The sequence below is a fragment of the Saimiri boliviensis genome, chromosome 18 (genome assembly GCF_048565385.1).
Source record: "Saimiri boliviensis isolate mSaiBol1 chromosome 18, mSaiBol1.pri, whole genome shotgun sequence".
In the NCBI taxonomy this organism is placed as follows: Eukaryota; Metazoa; Chordata; class Mammalia; order Primates; family Cebidae; genus Saimiri; species Saimiri boliviensis.
This window is the reverse complement of record NC_133466.1, coordinates 7,513,648-7,539,722: the sequence shown is the minus strand read 5'-3', so window position 1 is coordinate 7,539,722 and position 26,075 is coordinate 7,513,648. Positions and strand designations below refer to the sequence as shown.

At 46.1% G+C, this 26,075-nt stretch overlaps 1 protein-coding gene across 7 annotated transcripts in view; it reads right to left on the bottom strand.

The window, feature by feature from the left end:
• Positions 1-26,075, bottom strand: part of ERG (ETS transcription factor ERG) — a 279,071-nt gene that overhangs the window by 38,418 nt on the left and 214,578 nt on the right. For all 7 annotated transcript variants that reach the window (XM_003927607.3, XM_074389275.1, XM_074389276.1 and 4 more), the window contains one exon: positions 4,600-4,751. In XM_003927607.3, the coding sequence (XP_003927656.1) occupies positions 4,600-4,751 (152 nt within the window). The remainder of the gene's footprint in view (positions 1-4,599; positions 4,752-26,075) is intronic.

Genomic DNA, 26,075 nt, shown 5'->3' with positions numbered 1-26,075 from the left:
CTCACTATGTTACCCAGGCTGGTCTTGAACTCCTGAGCCCAAGTGATCCTCCTTCCTTGGCCTCCCAAAGTGCTGCGATTACGGGTGCAAGCCACTATGCCTGGCAGTTCCCTGCGCACTTTTAAACATAAATTTTCCAGGTAAAGTGCTTCTGACTATACTTTGAAAAATACTTTCCAGTCAACCTCCAAATTAAGCTGGGCCAAAAAAGAGCCATGTAACCAGCGTAGGGGGTGTCACACTTGTCAGGTCCCTCTTGTTATGACTGGTTTCACTGAATGACACTTGAGTCTACAATGTAAGAAACTGCCAGCCTTATGAGAGATTGACCTAGATTTATAGATACCTGCACCAAATACATAGAAAAAAAACAGAGGTGCGACTTACTGCGTAGCCAGTACCATTCAGGAAAGCAAAATCAATAGTCTTGCCGGAACAGGAGGCACAAACCAGGGCTGCCCAGAATGCCCAGTGGTTGAACCGCTTGCTCATGACTCCCCCTATCTTCCGTGGGACAAACAGAGAAACATATCTTCTTCCAGACTCAGAATTAATAGCTGAACCATCTTTCCCACATTTGCTTTCTTTGTATCCTGTGGACACTGAATTATTCCTTTCTTACTTCCTGCTGATACCTCAGAGCCAACTAACACTACCTTTTGCAATTCTTCAGTATTTAAAAGTTGCAATGAAACACACACATGCGTATAAACCACACTCCTGGTTTCGGTCTCTCTGTTAAATTCTTACTGCAGTCCATACTCTATATTCCTTTATTTTTAAGGTGGATTCTACTGTGCTCTTTCATATATATTTATGTGAGCTTTCTGAAATCTGTTCTGAAATAGGAGGTAGTGTAAATATACCAAATGACAGACTATATTTATTCATTAGGGACATTTTATGGGCTTCTTTATTAACTCAAGATCATGAGTCTCAAAAGCAGGGTTGAGGGAATCACTTCTCAAAACTGAGTTCCAGGTACCAGAACCCAATCTGAACACAGACAAAGCCCCCGAGCTCTTCTGTGGTTTTATCTGTCAGTCTCCATAAAGTACAAATTTTCTCATCAGTGTTTATTAGGACCACTGTTATCCCTAGGGTGTGAACACCGGCACGTCTTAACAGATGGTACAAATGTTTGGAAATAACTAATGGTTTAATTTATTTTTCATTCAGCTATCTGTATTATTTGCATTAGTGCCAAGCAATGTGTCTAAGTAGTAAGAGCCAGGTGAACCACTCAGAACCAGGTCTGGAGAATTCTTTCTGTGTACATGGGGCATTCTGTGACCCAAATCTGCCTGAGTGAGGTGCCTGGACACCATGGGGATTGATGTAGCGGCTGGTACAGCTGCCTGAGGTCCTGCAACCTCATGGCCACGTTGGAAAATTGTCCAGATTGTGCAATGAAGCTGTGTATGTGTGTGTGTGTGTGTGTGTGTGTGTGTGTGTGTGTGTATTCATCTCTGTTTGTGTATGAGCACACATACATGAAGCTTGGCCAATAACTGAAAGACTCACAACTTGCAAAATCAGCCACAACTAGCTCTCTTACAAACACTATTAACTGAATAACTGCCTACACTGGCATGAAGCAACTGATGGAGGGAAGAGCTGAAGAGAATAATACTTTTCTCAGAAGAAAGGAAACAGCCTTTACATCAAAGCTTAATATGAGCCAATGTGCAGAGCCATCCTTGCATCCATCCAGCCCACATTTGATGAGCACCTACCATGTATAAAAAATGCTGGGTGCTCTGACTTCAGCTGATTCTCTGTCTCTTTCCCACATAAACCTCTCTCTTACTTTCTTTCTTTTTTTTTTCTGAGATGGAGTCTTACTCTGTCACCCAAGCTGGGAGTGCAGTGGCACAATCTTGGCTCACTGCACCCTGCGCCTCCTGGGTTCAAGCTGTTCTCCTGCCTCAGCCTCCTAAGTACCTGGGATTACAGGCACGTGATGCCACGTCCAGCTAATTTTTTGTATTTTTAGTAGAGATGGATTTCACCATGTTAACCAGGATGGTCCCGATCTCCTGACCTCATGATCTACCTGCCTAGGCCTCCCAAAGTGCTAGGATTACAGGCGTGAGTCACCGTGCCTGGCCATATCTCTCTTAGTTTCTGAATACTTTCCTTAGTGTAGAAGGACTAAAGTCTGGCCCTATTGAAAAGGATATTGATAACATCAAAGCCTATTGATGGCCTCACAGTATACAGGCTCATAAGTTAAAAGATGGTACCAGGCATTACCTCCTATGTCTGTGGTTCATGAGGAATCACGCAAGGAATCCTCAGACTCCCTCAGACGGAGTCTCTCATCTTTGAGATCTAAACACTTTGTTTTGTCTCAGTTGAAGACATGACATTCTTAAAGAGGAAGACAAAGGGTGAGATGGGTTGGGGGCTTCCTTTGGGTGTCAACTTCACTTTGTTTATGCCCAGCAGTGTCTGGGCAACACATCCCTTCCCTCCTACCCCTCCTCCAGCACATCCCAGCCCTTGAGTTTTTCTTATGTGCCACACTTCCAGAATGGGCACCTGGGACATTTGTGCTTCTATTTTTTCCATCTAATGGGAACTGCTCCCCGTTCCAAGGCACAGCAGCAATTGAGGTAGTCTCGGGCACACAGCTGCATTGCCAAGGCCAAAACAAATGCATGGCCTCTGTGTACCTGTCAATTGCCTTTCAGTAAATACTAAGGATAGTTTTGTCCCTCTTGTAAAGCAGACATGGAATCTACCATTGTTGTCTCCTAGAAAAGTCTTAAAAAGTGCTTTGAAATCAGGCATAACCCCAAAGGATGGTCCCTTTTACAGCCCACTGCATCAAACCAGCTTCATGTGTTTGCTGGAAGCCGCACAGTGGGAAATCTAAGGTGAAACCCAGGTTACAAATCCAGGCCAGATGTTTTACAAAGTACCCTGCACTCCTGAACTCTCCTGTCTCAAAGGTTACAGAAGCTTACTGGGCATGATCGTACTCAGGTAAAGGAAAACTCATACCATGGAGAGAATCTAACCTGTTTGCCATCACACTTCACAGATATGACTTTAGGTGACCCCAGGAGCAAGAGATAATTGAGTTTGTGGAGATTTCACCCATGCACGCCCTTGGCTACTTTGGCAACGAGGAGTGACTTGTGCAGTGCAGCTCAGAGGTAAGGGGTTCATTCATCCATTCTCCCCTCCATTAATATTCACTGAGCACCTCCTACATGCCAGGAGCTGCAAATGGCCCTGGAAATACGGCCTTTGTGGGGCTTACATTCTATTCAGGGAGGAGGATAATCAGAAAACTTTTACATAAATATGCAATATAATGGGGGATGGGAATGAATGACATCAAGAAAAGCCAGGCAGACAGGAGGCTGGAAGTCACAGATGGAATGGAGAGCAGTTCTAGATGGAGGTGCTCAGGACCAGCCTCCCTGAGGCCGTGACACTGGCATGGATACTTGGTGAAGGACAATGATGTGGAACTACCTGGAATCAAGGGTTTCAGGCTGAGCTGATGCCAAGTTCAAATCCCTGAGGCAGGACCACAGGGTGACCAGATGGCTGAAACGGGTAACAGGAGGGAACCCATAGAAATTGCTGTAAGCAGCTGAGACGTAATCCAGTGCCAACAGGCAGAGACTAAAGGGCAGACCCGCCTGCATCCTACCTTGGCCTCTTTTTAGCCAAATGCCCTCCTTGGAAAAGCTGGTGGACCTCTCTGAAGTTCGTCGTCCTCATTAGGGAAATCATAAGAAAGATGCCCATTTTCAAAGACTGCGTGAGATCATGCTTCTAAAGCATTTATCAAAATACCTCCTGAAGGGCAAGAGTTCACTCACTGATGACTGTTGCTGTTGTCCCTATATTTCTGGTTTTATGTAGCACGTGCCTTCTGAGGAGCTTTAAGTTAATCTTTCTGCTACCTTTCCTTTGCTAGATAAATAAGTTCTTGGCACTTCTCTCAAGTTCGAGGACTATTCCTTTGGGTTGGTTTTCAATTATGTCTGTAGTAAAGAGTTACTCTGGTTACTGCACTCTGTATCACAGGCCAGTGTTAGCTGGAATTTTAGAAGTTTAAGAGCATGTAAGAGAGCAATATATGGCTCCCAAATTTTTATTTTGCCAGATAAGGAAATTTTAAAAACAACCACGTCTATCATCTTCATAAATAGCACTTCATGAAGGACAGGATGTTTGGCACAATGATCTCCAAGAAGGGGCAGTTCCTCCCGAGAGAGGTCACCTTTCAGAGACATATAGACACGTGTGCCTATGTGCGTGTGCACAAGCATGCCTGCATGTCTGGATGTCCTTTCTCTCTTTCTCCATATGTTGTGTGTGTGTGTGTGTGTGTGCATTTTTCCTTATGTGGCAAAATGAAGAGCTTATTGCTGTCTCACATAATTCTAAAATCCAAACTACACAAATGTGTCTATCTCACTTTGCTGGCGATCCGTGAACACACGTACACAGACCTCTGCCAGCTGTCATTTACAAGCCCTGCTCTGGACAACAGAGGTGTAATCAACGCCACAGGTGCGGGAGAAGAGCTCCCTGCGGCTCAGCCTCGCCTTGGGGACGATGTGATCCGCTGACCTGCTGGCACGATAACTCTGCGCTCGTTGGTGGTCATGTTTGGGGGCGGCATGTGCTTCTCCTCCATGTAGCCGCCGTAGCTCATCCCCACGGTGTCTGGGCTGCCCACCATCTTTCCACCTTTTGCCACACTGCATTCATCAGGAGAGTTCCTGAAGGAAAAGAAGAAATGTTCTGCCGTGACCACAGCAACCAAAGAGCATGTCCCCGTCGACTTCCCACCACACACAGAGACAGCCAACAAAAGGCCAGGGGGAAGAGATGGGGGAGGAGGGAGAGGCGCGAAAGCCAAATACAGTGTCTGCTGTGGTCTGAACGTCTGTGTGCTCCCAATACGTGTATTTTGAAGCCCGAACTCCCAGTGTGATGGTATTAGGAGAGAGAGCATTTGGGAGGTATTTCAGCTGGATGAGGTGATGAGGGTAGAGCCCTATGATGGGATTAGTGCCCTTATATCAAAAGGAAGAGACCAGAGCTCTCTCTTTCTGTCATATGAGGGCAGAACAAGAAGGTTGAGGTCAGGCCATCTGCAACCCAAGGACAGAGACCTCATCGGGGACTGGCCCTGCTGGTGCCTGAGTTTAGACTTCCAACCTCCAGAACTGTGCAAGCTTAAGTCCTGTTGTTTCAGCCAGTCAGTCTGTGGGGTTCTGTAAAGGCAGCCTGCACAGGCTAGGACAGTGCCCGCACTGGCTAGATGGGCAGAGCATCCACGAGGGAGGTGGAACTGCAACCTGGCTTCTATTCCTTAAGCGGCTCCACCTGAAGCTGTCGTGTCAGAACTCCATCTGTGACAACTGATTGGGAACACTTGCGGGGGACAGTGAACTGCTCTTTGTTCTTGCAGTGTGACAGTAAACAGGCAGAGAAGACAGATGCTGAGAGGTGGCACCAGGGACCCTCGCTGCTCAGTGAGGTTTATCCTGGAACGATGCTCCTTTTCGAAACCTCAGAATGAAATCCTCCTGCTGCATTTCAAATCCCTGAGCCAATCTTTACACACGGAGCTTTGAAGACTCGCTGTGTTCCAGGCTTAGGTGTAGACAGGAAGGGCAGGGAAGGGTGGGGGCTGACGCTAGGGGAGGCCTCATGGGAGTAGACTCCAGCAGTCCCAGAGGACCCTTGGGAAAGGGATGTGGAAGGAACCGTGTGGATGCGGAGAGGGGCGAGCTACTGACTGCTGACCTGGAGCAGCAGGTCACAGGGCTGCTGTTAGTAAGGTAGTCACTGTCATTTGGATAAAGTCAAACCTTTCTGGAGAAAGAAAAGGAAAACATTTAAAAAAGTGAGATGTGAAAGCTACAGGACATTGGTGATATCACACCTGATACGGAAATGCCGAAATGAAAATACAGCTTAAGCAGAAAACGGAAAACACATGTCAGTGCCTTCTTAGATGGTCAACACACAGATGGTCAACCAAGGGTCACTGTAGCTGAGGAGTATTAATATTCAGGGTCTGTGGTCTAAGGTGGATTTCCAGAAATGCCTCTCAGGCTCTATCCAATGTACCTATTTTTTCATTTTCCTGGGAATCTGGGAAACTTCACTCTCTCTGGATTTTAGATTTCTATCCCAGTGTTTCTGGCTGTGGGATCCACTCCAATGAACCTTCAATTATCTTTTCCACACCTTGTTAGTTGGAGTTCTACAGAGAACTTGTAGAATCAAAAAGCTACAGGCTTGGCATGGCTGTGACCTTCAAGTCTAAGCAGGTCGAAACCATCTGAGGCAGGAGAGCACTTTCTGAGCGGAGTGAGAAGGAGATCATTCCACACCTGAAGGTCACAGCTGGGACGTAGACAGGAAGGGAAAGGGTTTGTTCAGCATCTGGGAACTTGAAAGTATAGGTTTGTTCTCAGCATCGCTTACAAATGTGTCTGAAGCTCATGGATGGGTCTCAGGTGTTGACAGTGAAGTGGGGACATGGCCATATGCGGATGGAGGTCAGAGTCAGGGCCACGCAGGACTCAGGCCCTACCACGGGCCCAGGACACAGCCCTGCCTGATGGCATCCTCACAGCTGTGCTAACATGAAGGAAATTTTAAAATAATAATGGTCTGAGTTCCCATGAAGTAGATCCTGAATATTTCCACCACTGCCGACACATGCATTATTTCCTCTGGATGCTATTTTTCCTGGCTTCACACATTTATCTCTAAAAGACCCATCCTAATATCAAAACACAGAATGTCTTCACTTGCAACTGAGTTTCCTAGCCCTCTGGAAAATTCCGTCAGCTGAGTAGAGTGCATATGTTTTGGTATATTTGTCTCAAGAAGAGAAGTTACCAGGGAAAAGAAGTTAGAGGGATTCAGTCCTTTAGGAAAAAGTCTTTACCCGGATGATGTGAGTAACTCAAGTAACAACTATAAATTCTAGACAATCTTTGATCAGTTTCAATCATTCACTCATCCATTTAGACAACTGTTACTGAGTGCCTGCTGTATACCAGGCCCCATCAATTCTTTCTTCTCCAGCAATGCAGTTAACTGTTTCAAAAGCAAAAGATCCAAGAGACGTACAGAATTATAGAAACAGGGGACATCAGGGATTTTGAACCCATGCGGCCAATCCCTTTTTCATTTTCTTTTAGTTCTTTATACTTTAATTTTCATATCTGAGCACAAGAACTCCAGGCATAGATCACAAAAGTTTTCTTATGGCATTAAAGTAGATCCATCAGGCCAGTTGTGGTGACTCACGCCTGTAATCTCAGCACTTTGGGAGGCCGAGGTGGGTAGATCACTTGAGGCCAGGAGTTCGAGACCAGCCTGGGCAACATGGTGAAACCACGTCTCTACTAAAAATACAAAACTCCACCAGGCATGGTGACTCATGCCTGCAATCCCAGCTACTCAGGAAGCTGAGGTGGGAGGATCACCTGAGCTTAGGAGGTGGAGGTTGCAGTGACCCAAGATTGTGCCACTGCACTCCAGCCTGGGTGACGGAACAAGATTCTGTCAAAACAAAAACAAAAACAATACCCTTCACCAAATCTGGATATGATGAACTATTAAAATACATTTTGCAAGAGCTTTCTAAAAATATGTGTAACTATTTAAAATAAGCAATGGCCAGTAAAGCTACTGTTTTCATTTTACAACGACAACATTCAATTCATCTCATCAGATTTTCCCATCCTAGCTTTCATTGTGGAAAACTGCAGAATGAGGCCCTCAGACCCTATTTTCAAAACTTACAACTTTAAAGTTTTTTTTTCCACTGCATTTTGGTTTAGCTTTAGAAAAAGATAGAACAGAGCCATATATTTTTTTTTATGATTTCATGTGTTTTTTCTGTAATAACTCTGAGGGAACTCCATCCCCAAAGAGGAAATGATAATGGGAAGGGTTGCTGAACCACTGGACTCAAAGTGGATATTCAACAGATACTAGTTAAGCAGACCCCAGCTGTTCTAGTCTCACTCTTTCATCTTTTTCCCTTGTTAATTCTCTTGTGGTTTTTGTTGTTGTTGTTGTTGTTGTTTTTGAGACAGAACCTCGCTCTGTCGTCCAGGCTAGAGTGATGCAATCTCGGCTCACTGTAACCTTCTCCTCCTGGGCTCAAGCGATTCTCCTGCCTCAGTCTCCCTAGTAGCTGGGATGACAGGCACCTGCTACCACGCCAGGCTAATTTATGTACATTTTGGTAGAGATGGGGTTTCACCATGTTGGCCAGGCTGATCTCGAACTCCTGACCTCTGGTGATCTGCCTGCCTCGGCCTCCTGAAGTGCTGGGATTACAGGCATGAGCCACTGTACCCAGGCTTCTCTTGCAAATTTTAACAGAAAAAGAGTAGCGTTAACATGTTTAAGACCTGGTCTGGGAGGTTAACAGTTATCAATCTTCACCACGGGAAACTGTGTTGCTGGCATCATCTCCAGTTTCCAGAGGTGCGAACTGAGTAGCAAAACACAAGGGTCTGCCTCCAGGACTCACAGCCGGGAGGAGGTAGAATGAGACTTCAATCTGGGTGGCTCCGTCCTGCTTCTCGACCCTGCACAGAATGACTCTGCAGTGTAAAGGCAAGACAGGGTCCTTTCAAAGGTAACTAGAACTTAATTTCAGGAAGGCATCAGGGACTCTCTGACCCATACACTACTCTGGTTTAAAGTGTACACCGCAACACTCACCCTGACATGCTGTCCTACCCCAGGACTCTTCATTCCCTGCACAGCATGTGTATGTCACAACCAGGGCACATATTCAAGACACAAACAAGAAGGAGGGGTGATTCCTGGAGAAGAAAAGGATTTTCAGAGGTATCTGCTTTACTTAAGAAAATGCCAAGCACAGTGGCTCCCACCTACAATCCCAACATTTTGAGAGGCCAAGATAAGTGAATTGTTTTAGCTCCAGAGTTCAAGATCAGCTTGGGCAATGTGATGAAACCCTGTGTTTACAAAAAATACAAAAATTAGCTGGACATGATGGCACACCTGTAGTGCCAGCTATTCAGGAGGCTGAGGTAGGAAAATCACCTGAGCCTGGGCAGATTGAGACTGCGGTGAGCTGAGATCACTGCACCATAGCCTGGAAAGCAGAGTGAGACTCTGTCGATAGAGAGAGAGAGAGAGAGAGAGAGAGAGAGAGAGAGAGAGAGAAAGAAGGAAAGAAAGAGAAAGAAAAGGAAATTTGATCACAATTCAGAGAACGGAAAAGTGTTCATTTGAAAGTCTCACTATAAATACATTTTTGGCTCTTCGCCCAGGTGTGATGAGAGATCCACGCTGCAGAAAGCTGTGTCCTGATGACCACATTGCAGCCCCACCTTCAGCACTCCGAGGCTCACATATCACCAGGGAGAAAGTTCCCACAAACAGCTTGGTATGCCACCTGCACGAAGTGCTGCCCAGCATGGAGGACCACGTGTTCTCCATTCTCACATGATAAGAATTTGGAGGTTCCATTGTGCACATGGCAAAGAGCACACTGCACAGGGAATGAACAGTCCTTACGTAGGACAGTGCGTCAGGATCGGGGCTGCAATGCACACTTCAAACAAGAGTAGCGTATGGGTCAGGGAGTCCCTGATGCCTTCCTGAGATGATGATCTAGTTACCTTTTAAACATATACATAATTTTAAACATACACATGCAAACCTTTTAAACATACACATACTTGCATATGTGTGTTGCAGCAGTTCCTGAGAATACTCAGGCTATTCAGCAGATGCCTGTCAAGCAGACATTTAGTAAATATGAAATGTATCTGTCTTATTGTTTGGGTGGAAATGTCTTTATTGCAAATAAGTGCAGTTCAAGACATTGCTCTGAGAGACTCCTTTGAGGACATACAGAAATCGTTTTGTCTTTCTTAAAAATTTCAATAGTTTTTGGGGGAACAGTTGGTATCTGGTTACATGAATAAGTTCTTCAGTGATGATTTCTGAGATTTTGGTGCACACATCACCTGAGCAGTAAACACTACCCTATATGTAGTCTTTTCTTTCTCACCCACTCCCACCCTTCCCCAGAGTTCCAAAGTCCACTGTATCATTCTTATGCCTCTGCGTCCTCACAACTTAGCTCCTCCTTATAAGCGAGAACATATGATATTTGGTTTCCCATTCTTAAGTTACTTCAGTTCGAATAATGGTCTCCAACTCCATCCAAGTTGCTGCAAATGCCATTATTTTGTTCTTTTTCATGAGTGCATAGTATTCCATGGTGTGTTTGTGTGTGTGTGTGTGTGTGTGTATGTGTGTATGTACATATATATATAAATGTGATAATATATACATATCACATTTTCTTTATCCATTTATTGGCCGATGGGCATTTAGGCTGGTTTCACATTTTTTCAATCGTGAATTGTGAATTGTGCTGTGTGCAAGTGTCTTTTTCATTTCCTCTGGGTGGATAACCAGTAGCGGGATTGCTGGATCAAATGGTAGTTTTACTTCTAGTTTTCCATACTATTTTCCATAGTGGTTGTACTAGTTTAAACTCCCACTTGCAGTGTAAAAGTGTTTCCTTTTGACCATATCCATGCCAACATCGAACACTTTTTGAGTTTTTAAAGTATGGTCATTTTTGCAGGAGTAAGGTGGTTATCACACTGTGGTCTTGATTTGCATTTCCCTGAAAACAAGTGATGTTGAGCTTTTTTCCACGTTTTCTGGCCATTTGTATATCTTTTGAGAATTGTCTATGCACGTCCTTAACCCACTTTTTGATGGGATTATTTATTTTTTTCATGCTGATTTGAGTTCCTTGTCAATTCTGGATATTAGTCTTTTGTCAGATGCACAGTTTGCGAATATTTCCTCCCACTCTGTGGGTTGTCTGTTTTCTGATTATTTCTTTGGCTGTGCAGAGGCTTTTCAGTTTGATTAAGTTCCATCTATTTATCACTGTTCTTGCTGCATTTGCTTTTGGACTCTTGGTCATGAACTGTTATTCTCAAATCCACATTCTCAGATCCATGTTCTATTTGTGACCCATGAAACATTAGACTTGACAGTCCTGTCCAATACGTGGCATCAAGAGTAAACAGGAGCTGGGAAGACAGATGCTTCCCTCTGCTCACAGCAGGAGAAATTCCACATGAGCCAGGGGTCCCCAGGAGCGGATGGCTGGTTCAGACTTCTGAGAAAGAATGGGACAATGGCCCAATGGCTGGGGTGTTAAAAAGCCAGCCATAACACTTCCCAACTCTCTGGCAACACCCTTGTGGCCACAGAATCTCAAACTCCTGGGCTCAAGTGATCTTCCTGCTTCAGACTCCCTATCAATAGCTGGGACTACAGGCCACACTCCTTGAGGAATGTAGCCTCTGCAGCAATCTCACACTTTTCCGTGGCATTTGGGCATAACCGTGGTCACTCACAGGAACGTGGAAACAGTGTAGGAAGACACGTGAACTTTCATGATGGAAACCAAAAACAGAATGCTGGTGTCCTCCTTCTGGTAACTGGAGATGTGCCCAACGAAACTGGCTTGTTGAGCTTCAAACAATAATCCTTCTTAATAGCACTTGGAGAATTAAGTTCTAATCATTTAAAACTATGATCAATGACTTTTTTTTTTTTTTTTGAGACAGAGTTTCGCTCTTGTTACTCAGGCTGGAGTGTAACGGCGCGATCTCGGCTCACCGCAACCTTCGCCTCCTGGGTTCAAGCAATTCTCCTGCCTCAGCATCCTGAGTAGCTGCGATTACAGGCACGTGCCACCACGCCCAGCTAATTTTTTTTTTTTTTTTTTTTTTTTTTTTTTTTTTTTTTTTTTTAGTAGAAACGGGATTTCACCATGTTGACCAGGATGGTCTCGATCTCTCGACCTCGTGATCCACCCGCCTCGGCCTCCCAAAGTGCTGGGATTACACGCTTGAGCCACCGCGCCCAGCCACCAATGACTTCTTAAAATACACTAGTATTCTGAGTTAATGATCAAAGGACATAGCAAAGAATATCAAATACACTGGAAATTTTGTTAAATTTAAATTAAATTAAGGAGAGAAGGCAGACACGTTGCTAAGCCCAGTCAGGTTCTCAAAGGGTTACTGAATCAGAGGGCTGGAAGAAGCCCCATTTCCAAACCCCCAGGCATGACTGTCTGGAAGCCACTTGGATGAACTAGCATTTAGCTTCGTTAACAGTTGTTTAGGGAGGGGCTCCGTAATTTTCCTCTGCCACTCCAGAGTTCTATTTACAAATATGTATAGTGGTTTTAAATATACGTCATTCCCCTATCTGTGTGCAAATTATGTGAAGTTCGGGGTGGGTTATAAAAATGCATATAAGACAAAATGATAACACAAATAATTAACAGAATACAAACGAGTGGAAAACAAGGGCGAACAAGGAATCAAGAGATAAAAGCAGCCCACTGAGCAAGCTCTTTATCCTTCTGAGGTGGGATACCAAGTTCACTCTGAGCTTTCTACGAGCCAAAGCAGACATGGAAATACGTGTGATGACAAGGTTCAAGGTATTAGTAAGCTACGTACAAACCAGTTATTCGGCACAAATAAAGCTCTCCCTGCGGTAACATTTGAGAGTTTTTCTCGAGGCTTATCATGAAGAAAACTGGGCTCTGCAGCAAGCCAACTGGGCTTAGTGATATGTCTGCCTTTTCTCCTTAATTTAAACTTAACAAAATTCCCAATGTATTTGATCTCCTTTGCCATGTCCTTTGATCACTAATTCAGAAAACTAGTGTGCTTTAAGAAGTCAGTGCTCGTGGTTTTAAATCCTTCCCAACATCTCATAACACATCTAACACCATCCCACACAGTGCCAGGAGGAGCTGGTGGCAGAGCAGGACACTCCCTGCACACAGTGCTCAGATGCTGCAGCCACAGAGACCTGAAGGCAGCATGTCCTCGGCCTGCCCTCCATACTGGCTGCTATTGGAAAGAACTGACCTGTCAGAGAAGTCAGTGTAAAAACATGAAAAAGTGGGTGATTAAAAAATGAAAAAAACCTTGAGAGATGCAGTGTTATATATGTCTCCAGTTTCACAACTCCCGTATTTCTAGATTTTATTTTTATTTTATAGTGTTTTAAGAGACAGGCTCTTGCTCTGTCACCCAGGCTGGAGTACAGTGGTATGATCATAGCTCACTGCAGTCACAAGCTCCTCAAGCAATCCTCCTGCCTCGGCCTCCTGAGTAGCTGGGACTACAGCCATGCATCACCACACCTGGCGGTTTTTAAATTTTTTGTATAGATGGGGTCTCACTATGTTTCCCAGGCTGGCCTCTAACTCCTGTCCTCAAGCAATCCTCCCACCTCAGCCTCCCCAAGCACTGGGATTGCAGGCACGAGCCACTGTGCTGAAACCCCTACTTTCTAGATTTTAAATTCAAATTTGCCAACATTAAGTAGGATCATATTTATGTCTCTGAGAGCACCAAATGCATTGTGGGTAAACAATTCTTTCCGAACCTCAGTTGGTCAATCTTCCAACCAATATTTCACTGTAGACTAATGATGAGGATGGCTCCAGAGGCTTTTCATGTAGTTACGTTACAATAAACATATGCATAAAGCATTTAAAATGGTGCCGAGCACATGACCATGCTAGGTGTCAGCTGTTGCTGTTAGTTCATCTTCATCTGCACATCTCTGTGACATAAAGACTCAAAAACAGCAGCCTTGTTACAAATGAAGCACAGAGAGGTGGGATAACTTGCCCAAGATCACACAGCCAGTAGTAGAAGAATTGATATTTGAACCTTAGATGGTCAGGGTCTCAAGTCCAAGTACTGCACAGCCACACTCTGTGCCCTCACTTGGTAAATCTGTGTGACGAGTATCTTTCACAGACCTGAAGCACCACTGAATGGAGCCTCAGAACACTCAATTTCATCACTATTAAGTATTTTAAGAGAACATATTCAGAGTGGCCATGAAGACGGCCATGGAAGAGAGTTACAGAAATGAACTGAGCCGGGCAGCCATGAGGGAGCAAGGCAGGGCCCCATAGGAGGCTTGGAAGGTGGCAATGTTATGTGGACATATAAATGAATTTTGATAAGTTTGGTCTAAAAGAAAGAGTCACCTCAATTTGCTGATAAGTGTTCTATGCTTCTCCCCAAAACTCCATTGATGTGCCCAGCAGGGTGCATGCTTTACATAGAGGATGGGTGAACGTTGGTAAGTGCAAAAAATCAAAACCAAAAACGAATAAAAAACACACACAGACAAAAAGTCCCCATGGCGGGAGGGCCGAGCAGGAGTGCATCTGACTCTGACTGCAGACCCAAAAAGACGGGGGTGCAGACCAGGGCGGGAGTTGGACCACCGGGGAGTAGTGAGTCTCATCAGTCAAGTTTTTTAAGATTAAATAAAATAAGTCGAAGATGAAAGCCTCCTTGAGCTGCTGCCATACATAGTACCCCTTTTTTTAAAAAAAAAGTGGGTTTGGGGGTGGGAACTAGTATTCCTGAAAAAACATACTGAGAAATGTAAAATTCAGTCTTTAGTCTTTGAAAAACAAAATAAACTTGGCATTGGACTTCGGTTTTCTCACATCAGAGGCTACTTACAGCAAGGCAGGTTCCATCATGGAAAGAACCCGCAATGAAATGGCACAGCCGTGGCCATTAGCTTGACGAGCGTGGAGCCTCAGCCCTTGTGAGTGTGAATGGCCCTCATTTATCCAAGAATGGCACTGAATACATCCCAGGGGGACAGCCCCACGCTCACTGGCCACATTAAATCTGATTCACCCTCACTGCAGAACATTCAGCAGAGGTCCACTCCTCGGAGGAAGTCCAAGGCAAGTCAGAATGGAATTGGGGAAATCAGTATCTTCTTTTTGGAGTCAGTGGAGGCCAACCCGCTAATCCTTCAAAAATCTACCTGATCTTCCAGAGCCATCCTCCTTCCTAATTCTCGGAATTCCTCTGGCACCTAGACACAACTTTCCACCCCCTATTCTCCATCACATGCCGGTGACTGTCCCTGAACTTCGCTTCCAAAGCTTCCCTCTCCTGCTACCAGAGTGCTCTCCCCAAAACAGAAATGCAAGCTGGCCAAGTCCAAACTAATCCCTGTCATGGCCCATAGCCCCTCCCTAGATTCTCCTCAGTCATCTGGCTCTGGGGCCCCTCCATTCATTCATTTGTTTAGCAAATATTTGTTGAGCATCTTTCTAGGCCAAGCGCTGTCCCAGGTGCTGGGATTATATCAGTGTTCCTATTATCATGGGGCTCGCATTTGAGTGGCCAGAGCCCCTCCCCAGCTCCATGTGCTCTGTGCTCAAAGACCACATCCCACATCACCCCCTACTGGTCTCCCCTTCGGGCCTTCACTCTTGCTACTCCCTCTGCCTTCAAGTCCCTGCCCATGACCACCTGATACCTGCCCTAGTCGACTATTCACCCCTGGTACCTGCTCTATTCACCTGTCCACGCTCACCTCTAGTCTCTACAAGCCTTTGCCAGGCCAACAGAGAGGAATGTCTCTTTTCTACTTCTACCGTTCTCTGAATTTTCTCAGTAAGTGTCTACAGGAGGAGTGAGTACATTTATGAATGAATCTTCCATTTAAATATCGAGCTCCTTATCTTCTACCTGCATTGCAAGAGAAAACCTCTCATGTTGGAATCAGAAAACTAATGTTGACCTTGGTTGACCTTAGATGAGTCACCTAACCTCTTGAGGCTCCACTTCTTCATTCATAAAAAGGAATGAATGCTTTCTTGAGGTCGCCGTGAGGACATCCCTGAGGTGGTGCCTGTGAACAGAGTCTGCAAACTGTGAAGCACTCTACAAATTAACACAGCAACATACTGCATGTGCACGCCTCTGCATGTGTGTATGTGGGGGTAAATGTGAGGCTTTTTGTTCTTGGCAACTGTTCATAATTGTACCTCGGTAAACTCTCATGTGGGTCAGCAAGCTAAGGTGTACTGCTGCACGGTGTTCAGCATGCAACTGTTTTCTGGAATGTCACCATCTTCCTGAATGTTCTTTTTAGTTCATTATGTTAGTTCACATTAAGAACTTGGTGAGGAAGCCCCATGGAAGAAATGGGAAGGCTTTCTTTGGCAGCCGTACCCTAAGAGGGCACTGGGGTCAGTGCTACAAGAGAACCCCCACAAGGAGGCTGGCCCGGGACAAGCATTCCAGGCCTGTCTCAAGTCTGAATACAAATAAATCCCTTCTCAGGTGGTTTGCTTCATAAGGATCCTAAAAGCACACACCTAGTCCTGATCGACCGAGCAAACTCCTAATCAAGTTTCACAGTGTGAATCGAGGTCAGTCACCACAAAAGGTATTTTTAGGACCCGAGACAAGGAGGGGATTGTCTGGAGAGCTGCAGGGTAATTTGTGGGTCTGTTTTATTTCTGAATCAGAGGCAGTGGAAAAGCTGTTTCAGACCCCATGGCTGGAGCAGCGGGTGGAGCTCAGCAGTGATTCATGTAGAACTCCAGGCTCAAACTGAAACCGTAGATGTTTGTCTTCACAGCTGTGTGTTATTTTTACCCTCACTAAATATTCTCTCTTACACCTGGAATTTCAGCCTCTTCCCAACAGTCCTTTCCTTCCCCCTTCTCTGAAGCAGTTGAAGACAAAATTAATTAAAAAGTCACCACCGGCTCACCAACAGTTAGTTCTTTGTCCCCTTAGAGGGGGCTCCATGTCTCCATGTTTCTCTGAGAAGGCCTCATTATATGTTTGCATTTCTCTTTACAGTGAAAACGAATGTCAGCAAGACCGTGTTGCTTTTAGATCTTGAAAACGGGGGTGGGGGGGTGGGGGGGGGAATGCACCATTTTGGGATTCGTCATTTGAAAAAATGCTATGTAGCGTAAGATCTCTACAAGCAGTTACACGACCAAGATCAGATGTAACGTCTTTTCTATCTTGTGTATGTCTTTTTATTTGTCTGAAAGACTCCTTTTTCAGAGAAGAAAGAATTGAGCCCAATAGCCATTATGGTGCTTCAGGTTTTCATTTTTATAACAGGCTAGGTGAATTCTGGTTAACCAAAACGATTTTACTTTCAAGACAGAAAATGCCAAAGAAGGCTGAGCACTGTGGCTCACGCCTGTAATGCCAGCACTTTGAGAGGCCGAGGTGGGTAGATCACGAGGTCAGGAGTTCAAGACCAGCCTGACCAACATGGTGAAACCCTGTTTCTACTAAAAAGAAATACAAAAATTAGCTGGGCGTGGTGCGCACGCCTGTAATCTCAGCTACTCAGGAGGCTGAGACAGGAGAATTGCTTGAACCCAGGAGGCGGAGATTGCAGTGAGCTGAGATCCCGCCACTGCAGTCCAGCCTAGGTGACAGAGCGAGACTTCATCCAAAAAAAAAAAAAAAAGGAAAGAAAAAGAAAATGCCAAAGAACCTCCCACTAACAGCACCCACCACGACCGGGTGGAATTCACTTGCATGATAATGAAGAACGTAACTGTTACGTTCTCCTCTTCTACAAAGTAGTGACCAGCACTTTGACACCCCAACAGATAGCAAAGACAGTGATGGGTGACTGCGAAGAAGGAACGGAGAAAGTCTGCTCTGGACAAAGAGGTAGGAGCAGAGCTTCTGGGTCTCTCCATAACCTTTATCTCTCTCCATCCATGCACGAATTGGCATTTGCAAAAACTCAAGGCCCCTCCCAATTAGGACAGGCTATTACCAACTGGCTTCACCCCATCAACGGAATGTTTGCTCCCTCCCCACAAAATTCACGTGTTGAAACCCTGCACCACAATGTGACAGTATTTGGAGGTCAGACCTTTAGGAGATGATTAGGTCATGAGGATGGAGCTTTTATGAATGAGATTTGTGCCCTTACAAAGGGACCCCAGGGAGTTCCCCTCCCTTTTTTCCATGTGACCCTACATGGAAACGGGCCCTCACTGGACTTCACATCTGCCAATGTCTTGATCTTGGACTTCCCAGCCTCCGCAACTGTGGGACATAAACTCTGTGGTATATATCCAGTCTGCTGTTTTGTTACAGCGGCCTGTGCCAAGACACTCACTATCACAGTGGGTAAAAAAATCACTTGTTTAGATGCCTCCAACACAGGGGCCACCACGCCTTGGAAGGTGATTGAGCTAAATTTGGAAATAGTTTTTATGCCAATCCAAGTCAGAACCCCAAGGCAGAAAGGGGCAAACGCAATTATTTGTTGTGTTGTGGATTTCACTGTCCTAATATAATACGTGAAGCTCCATAGAGAAGGAAAGAAAACATGTGATGTCACAATGCAGTGAATCAAAGTGGAAAGGCGTGCAAAAAGACTGGACCCAGGAAACTACTTTCATATATTGATTATTGAGTGCTGCACATAAAATGAGATGGCCTGATATTAAAAGACTCTCAGCCAAGATTTCATTCTGTGAGTAGAAGTCAGGCAAAGTGCCTTTGCTAACAGTGACAAATATGGCATACAAACAGTCGCGATACTAAAACTGAGAATTTTTCATTTTCATTTCACCCCAATAAGTACTTACCAAGAGGCACTGAAATGCTCAGAGGGCAGGTGTCTTCATCACATCTAGTTTTTTTTTTTTTTTTTTTTGAGATGAAGTTTTGCTTTTGTTGCCCAGGCTGGAGGGCAGTGGCATGATCTCAGCTCACAGCAACCTCTGTCTCCCAAGTTCAAGCGATGCTCCTGCCTCAGCCTCCCAAGTAGCTGGGATTACAGGCATCCGCCACCACCATGCCCAGCTAAAGTTCTGTATTTTTAGTACAGACGGGGTTTCACCACGTTGACTAGGCTGGTCTCAAACTCCTGACCTACCTACTACTTTTAAAATGTGATTTTGTTTGGAGACACCTTGTGAGGTTAATTTAAAGGTGAGTGCTGGTGAACTCACCTGATGTGATAAAATAAGATGGGAATAAATGTTTTGAACCTGTGTAATATATACAAAAAAAACCACAATGCAGTTGGCACTTGGATTTGATACTTCTTAGAAGACAAGAGATCAAATGTCACTGCTTGTCTGACATGTGGAGGGAACCTTGCTATCCTGGTCAACTCAGAAAAGAAGTTCAGCTTCTTCTAAGAAGCCCTGAGTGAGTGAAGAGGAGTTCAGGCTTGTGGTCACATGGCCAACAGCAGGTGGACTTGAGCAAGTGACAAAAACTTTTGGAAACTCAATGGTCACCTGTAAACAGGAATCATCATAATAACATCATCTCACAGACGTATGAGAAAACTGGACAATGTGTTGTATACCAAAATCTATTCATAACATCACAGGGTGTTGTAGAAATATTGGTATTTCCTACTGTTTAACCCCAGCCCTTCTCCCTCACTGCCTTTGGGGCTTTATTCAAACAGCACTTTTTTGTGATCTTTTCCAGCCACCTTCTCTAGAGCTGCCATTCCATTCATGGCTTTATTTTCGTCCTTAGCATTTACCACAATCTAACCTGCTGTGTATTTTCATAAGTGATCTGATGTCATGACCATCTTCACTGCTAGAGAGAACTTAGTGAGGCAAAACTTTTTTATGTATTTTATCACTCTTTCTCAAGTGCCTAGAACAGTGACCGTACATAGTAGGTGCTCAATAAATACTCACTGAATGAATGAATGACTCCATGTGTAAACAGTATGTCTAAGGCCCAGCTGGATCCAGCAGGTAATCTCCATTTTTTCTCATCTCCATCACACTACAAGTGGCATGTTTTTTCAATAACATCTCAAAAGCATCTTGTTGTCTGACCCGAGGCTGGAGTCATTCATGGCATGCAATGAATCTCCGTCCCAGAGAGAGGCATGACCAAGATAGCATCGTCTCTCACTGCACAGGCCCAGCTGGGCAAAGCGCCAATGTGTCGGGAGAGAAGGAGGTACTTCTCAACTCAGGCAGGCGGACTTCCAGGGAACAGCCCCTCCTCCGCGTGGATTCTCCCAGGTCATTCACTGGGTGGGCCACCTTCACCCAGCTGCTGGGCATTCTCATTTTTCATTTCCTTGGATCGTGCAACAGAGCAGTGGTTCTCAGACTATCAGACATCAGAATCCTACAGAGGGTTCCTTCAAACAGAGTGCTGGGCTGCCACCCAGGTCTGTTCCAATTCTAGGGCAGGGCCTGAGAAGCTGCGTCTCAAACAAGCTCCCAGATGGCACTAATGCTGCAGGTCCCAGAGCCCACGGTGGGAACCACCAGCCCAGGGGAACCCTCACTCAACAGAATCAAATGGCAATGGCTCCAGGTGACCTGCACACTGGGCTGAGGGAGGGCACACAATATGGCACATAAATTCACTGACTTCCATCTGCAGTGAGCCTCCAGGTGGGCGTCACAGAATCACCACTGCCCGCAGAAAGGTGGAGGTGCCGCTTAGCGTAAGCTGCCTGTGATCTGGCCTGAGCTGGGGAGGCAAGATAGAGGGAAGGCAGCGTGCTCTGCACAGTCCTGCCAGCCTGCTCCCGGGAGGACAGTCTGCTTGTGGACCATGAGGGAGCAGGTGTTACCTCTTCATTTATCCTGCCAGTCTATCATGACTTGAGCTTTAGAGACCTCACAGCAAATTCAGGGCACTGGGAAGGTGCTCACAAGAGGCCGAGCAGGCGCCAAGACCCCCAGCTGGGCCCTTGGTGTGGGTGGCACAGGAAAACAGCTGGTTTTAGTTTGGCCGCAGGCTGACAGTTCTCCATTGTGTGAACAACTTGGGGCTTTCTGGTGCGTGAGGCTAGAGTGAAGAAAGGGAGAGGCAGGGTGGCTGTGGACCGGGAAGCTGAGAAATGATGTCCTGTGTCTACACAGCGTGCAATTAGATTAGCGTCTGCAAGAATTCTGCCGTTTGATCCGGCAGTGGCCAAGCCAAACCCACAATGACTTCCCTGTTGGCTCGCAAAGCAGTGGTTCCTTTCTCTCCTGTTTTTCTTTTATTATGTTTTACAGAAACTCTATTATGATGGCAACAGATCTCATTTCACCACTCGTATTTCATTTCAGGAGCTTGTAAGCACGTTAGGGCTGAGGTTTTGTAGAATTCCACTATTCGGTTGGGAACAAAGTCCTTCCTTCCTCTCAAAGCACATGGCCTTTTTCTCCGTGGGTACTGGATGGATAGGGATGGACAGAGGGCACGGTTCCCAGGCTGGGGTATTCTATGCAGAAGGAGGTGGGCCATGTTCTGGAAAGATCTAAGCTGCAGAGACTGCACTTCTCCCGTAGAGGTGTTCGCAAGATAGTCAGGGACCAGAAGGTAACAGCCCACAAGTTCTAGCCGAAGAGCAATTTTTGACTTAAGCAACTTCCCCTTGGACTTGACTTCAAGTGGCATGTGCATTACAGGAAAGCCCACTCTTCATAAGCTCAGAGCAAGGACAATTCGAAGAAGCTACTGGGCCAGGGGCCAGGAGATGGGCTAACTCCCTGGCATAACTGGCCTGGGGCTTCCGAGTCTGGAAGCGAGATGGTGATTATTCCTTGCCAAGGTCTGTCCTGCAGACTCCGACCTACCAGCGGGTGAATGAGTGCACTCACACACACACACAATACAGTGTGGAGTGGGCTAGGAAAGCTCGTCAGCTGCTTTCACAGGTCAGCCGCAGATACCTGACTACTACCCACTGCTCCTCTTCACATTTATTCAGTACAGCTTTAATAACAGAGGTTCTAAGTCAACACGCTTGTGGAAAATTAACATGGTGAAAAGAGTGGTTTTACAAATGACAAAAGGTCTTGGTTTTGGGGCCCAGAAGAAACACCACTAAGGAGTAATTCTTCGACCTCCCCCTGAGCCGGCTATCTAGCACATAGCTTACAAGAGTAAACAGAGACAAAGGAACGTGGGTGAACAGACTTAACTGGGGAAGCTTTTATTATCTTAATCTTTATGGCTTAATACTTTAACTACGAACTGGCTGCCTTCAGTCCATTCCATAAATTAATAAAAACCTTTCGGCCTTCCAAAAGGTTTGAGACTATAATCTTATAACTTTCCTAATATTTCCCTTAATATTTTGCCAGCTACCTTGAGTGTATCTTCACATGCAAGGAGGCAGGTGCAGGCAGTGGAGTGTTCAGGAGCTGCCCCCGAAGCACGGCTGCTTAGGAGTGGGGCGGGGGGGGGGGGGGGGGGGGGGCACACCCAGCCCTGCAGCATCTCTGCTGTGAGCCCCTCCAGGCTGTGTCTCCATGAACCCTCCCTCTGCCCCAGCCCCTCAGGCAAGGACGACACAGTCAAGGGCTGGTTCATAGTGTCCAAAATAAAGCAGAGTGAATCACACCCATGTTCCTTTTTGTGGGGCTGGACCTGACATTCCTAAAGAGCCCACAGTGAGGCAGGGTGCAGTGGCTTGCGCCTATAATCCTAGCACTTTCAGAGGCAGAGGCGGGTGGATCACCTGAGGTCAGGAGTTTGAGACCAACCTGGCCAACATGGTGAAACCTCATCTCTACTAAAAAGTACAAAAATTAGCCAGGTGTGATGGCTTGTGCCTGTAATCCCAGCTACTCAGGAGGCTGAGGCAGGAGAACCACTTGAACCTGGAGGGCAGAGGTTGCAGTGAGCCGAGATCGCGCCATTGGACTCCAGCCTAGGTAATAAGAGCAACACTCTGTCTCAAAAAAAAAAAAATTGCTCACAGTGAGTCAGCAAAGCCTGCAGATTGGATCCCAGGCAGCCCCCAGGCTGCCTCCAGCCTCTGGCTGAGATAAGCCTTAGCTCCACTGATAACCTCTCAGCTTTCCTTTCCCCATTCCTCTTCAGGAAGCCTGCTGGATTCTGAATAGCAGGACACTGACTTATCATGTTGCAGCTCCTCCAGGTCACTGAGCCTCAGCAGCCCCCTAGTGAGCTTCTGACCTGACACACCACCCCATTTACCACTTGCTGTCCAGCCAGGCTGAGCTCCAGCAGGAACAGCGAACTGGCCCCCCAGAGCACACTGGCTCAGAGATCTAAAAAGTACAGTGGGTCATCAGTCACTGACCAGGGCAGCATCCATGGGAGTCAGGTGTGGGAGTCAGTTCCCTGCGTCAACTTGTCCAGGGTGTAGCACCAGTGACTTAATCCGATGCTAACTGAGGTGGTACTGGGAAGGCATTTTGTGCAGGTAGTTCAGTCAGTTGACCTTGACTAAAGGAGATTACGCTGGATAACACGGGTGGGCCTCATCTCATCATCTGAAGGCCTTAAGAAGAAAGCCTGCAGTTTCCAGAGAAGAAGAAATTCTGCCTCGAGACTGCAACACAGAAATCCTACCTGGTTTCCAGCCTGCCAGCCTCCCCTGCAGGCCTCAGACCTGCCCACTCCCGCAACTGCATTAGTCAGTTCCTGAAAATAAATCTCTTAAAATATTAAAATATCCTATACGTTCAGTTTCTCTAGAGAATTCCAATGGATACAACAGGCCAGCTCCAGGCGCAATGCCAGGAGACACACTGAGCTCTGGGGGAGACGGGCATGAGCACTGTATCTTTCTATTCTATAAAGGGGATTATTAGTGTCAGCCACTCCTACCCCTCCTCCTGGAACATCTTTGGGGTTTGGGGACGATGACACTTGGTGATTGGTTGACACGTGTACATTGCTAGATGCCTCAAAGCTTGGGTGGCCTCTGCAGCCAGTGCTCCGCCCCTGCCTATATCACACCCAGCTGCCCTTTTCCTCGAAGGAGGCATATGGGCCAGGTGGGTCCACCTCGTTCTCTTCGTGAACAGCACCTGCCAAACCGACACCACTGCGAATTCACTAGAGGACCCAGCAGACGAGAAGGATGGCATGATGGTCTTCACTCAGTGTCCACCCGCCAAAACACATCACCGGTGCTTCAAGAGCTGGAGCAGCATTGAAAGTTTATGACGGGAGCATTCTGGGCACTGTTAGAATTCCGCAAGCCCTGAGAAAGGAAGCTGTTAAAGACCCCATCGTTCCCTTGAAAGAAAATGTCCAGGCTAGGCACAGTGGCTCCTGCCTGTAATCCCAGCACTTTGGGAGGCCGAGGTGGGTGGATCACCTGAGGTCAGGAGTTCGAGACCAGCCTGGCCAATGTGGTGAAACCCTGTCTCTACTAAAAATACAAAAATTAGCCAAGCATGGTGGCGGGCATCTATAATCCCAACTACTTAGGAGGCTGAGACGGGAGAATCGCTTGAACCCGGGGATGGAGGTTACAGTGAGCTGAGATCATGCCACTGCACTCCAGCCTGGGTAAAAAAGAGGGTAACTCCAGTTAAAAAAAAAAAAAAAGAAGAAGAAGAAGAAGAAGAAAAAGAAAATGTCCAGTTCCCCTGAAAAATGTCATTTCCCAGAAAGACACCCTTGGCCCAGCACCAGCCTTTCACCTGCCTAAGAGAAGAACCACCCAAGAGCTTTCCCCGGTGTGCTGTGCTGAGGGCGCTGGGGGAAACTGCCCTGGTGTGTTTCTTATGGACTGCAGCCCCTGGCCTGGGGCTGAGGGTTGTCCTAAACTCCCAACCTGCATCCCTGGGGTAACAACATAGGCTGGAAAGGCTGCCCTGTGCCTGGCCAGGAGGGAGAGTAGACATCAGCTACCAAGGGGAATCACAGGCCCATGCTAAGGAAAATAGTGTTCACACTTCTCCCACACGCAGAACGCTTATTTTATTTTAAATTCAGGAGTAACACAGTGAGAACAACAGAAACTTGCATTTCTGGAGCACTGTTCTCGCCTCCTCACTCAGTCTCCCTTTGGAGGTTTGCTGAATCTAGCTTGGCCCCAGGCCAAACTCTCAAAGGACATGGCTCGCTTTGCCTGTTGTCTGTCGGAAATCATTTCAGTGCCCTTTTGTCTGAGGTGCTTCCTTCCTCTCTCTCCCGTTTCCAACACCCCCCGCCTCCCTGCAGGTGAATTGCCCATAGGTAGAAATTAGCCTCTGCAGAAGGAAAGCTTTAGAAAGGTGTCCTGGTCTTAGTATCTCCACCGTGAACACATTGGCATATATGGGATCATACGACTCCACCCAGAACAGAATTCGTTCAACGTTTCCAGGCCGTGTTCCACCAACTGTTCTTCTGCATAAACTCTCCTGCATTCTTTAGAACATGAATACCCTGAATTCTTCTGTGTTTCGGAAATACATACAGTTAATGATCAGCAGAACAGTCTATCAAATGGAAAGGATTTATGGGTAAAAGTTATCATGAACTTCCCACAACTTTGGCGTCCTGGACTCCATCATTGCACTGTCTACCCAGGCCCTTTCCTGACTCCAGGAATGAATCTCTTGATGAGCTCCAAGATGGGCCTGCCTTGAGTTCCACTTACAGGACCAGTGCATTGGCAAATATTTAGCATCAGAGCCAGCGCCGTTTCAAGAAGTTAGCTGCACAGACGCAAACTGGCATCTCAGAGTGGAGGAGCGTTCTGGCATCTCCCGTCTCCCCATCTGGCATGTCCAGCCGTGATGCTGACGTTCCTTCTAGGACACTGTGACTTGGCACCTTCATTTACACCACACTAGGAATTGACGCAATGGTTTCCAGACTTATAAACTGTGACACTTATAATAAACCTTTTTAGCGTTGAAACATATATGTAACAAAAAGGCCCCATTACAGCTTTGACCGAGTGGAAAATGCTCAGGGTGTGGAGTCGAACACTCCTGGTTTAAATCCAAATTCTGATCCCATTTAAGTGGTGATTTGGGGTCAGATTGGAAATGCCTGATCATAGGTTTCTTCATCCATCAAATGGGGCCCAGCATTCCTCATGGGGGGCTGCTTGGGGGACTGAGGGGTTACTGGATATAACAGGGCTTTGTACATGGTAAAGTATCCAAAAGTGTGAGCTGTTCTTATGACCGGATGGTAGCTTATGCAACATTTAAAAGAAGTCATCTGTTCTCTACCTTAAGATTTGATATTATTTTTCCTGAATATATATGAGGTATTATATCATAATTGAAATTAATTTTGCTTTTCAAAACTACACATAATTCAATGCTTCTGGAGGGCCAGGGACAGTTCTGCGTTTGGTAATACCTTTTACATGACAGCTGCATTTTCACGACAAACTCAGGGAAGCTAACAATTACAGGAGACGCTGGAGCGGAGGTTATGTGTAAGCTAAGA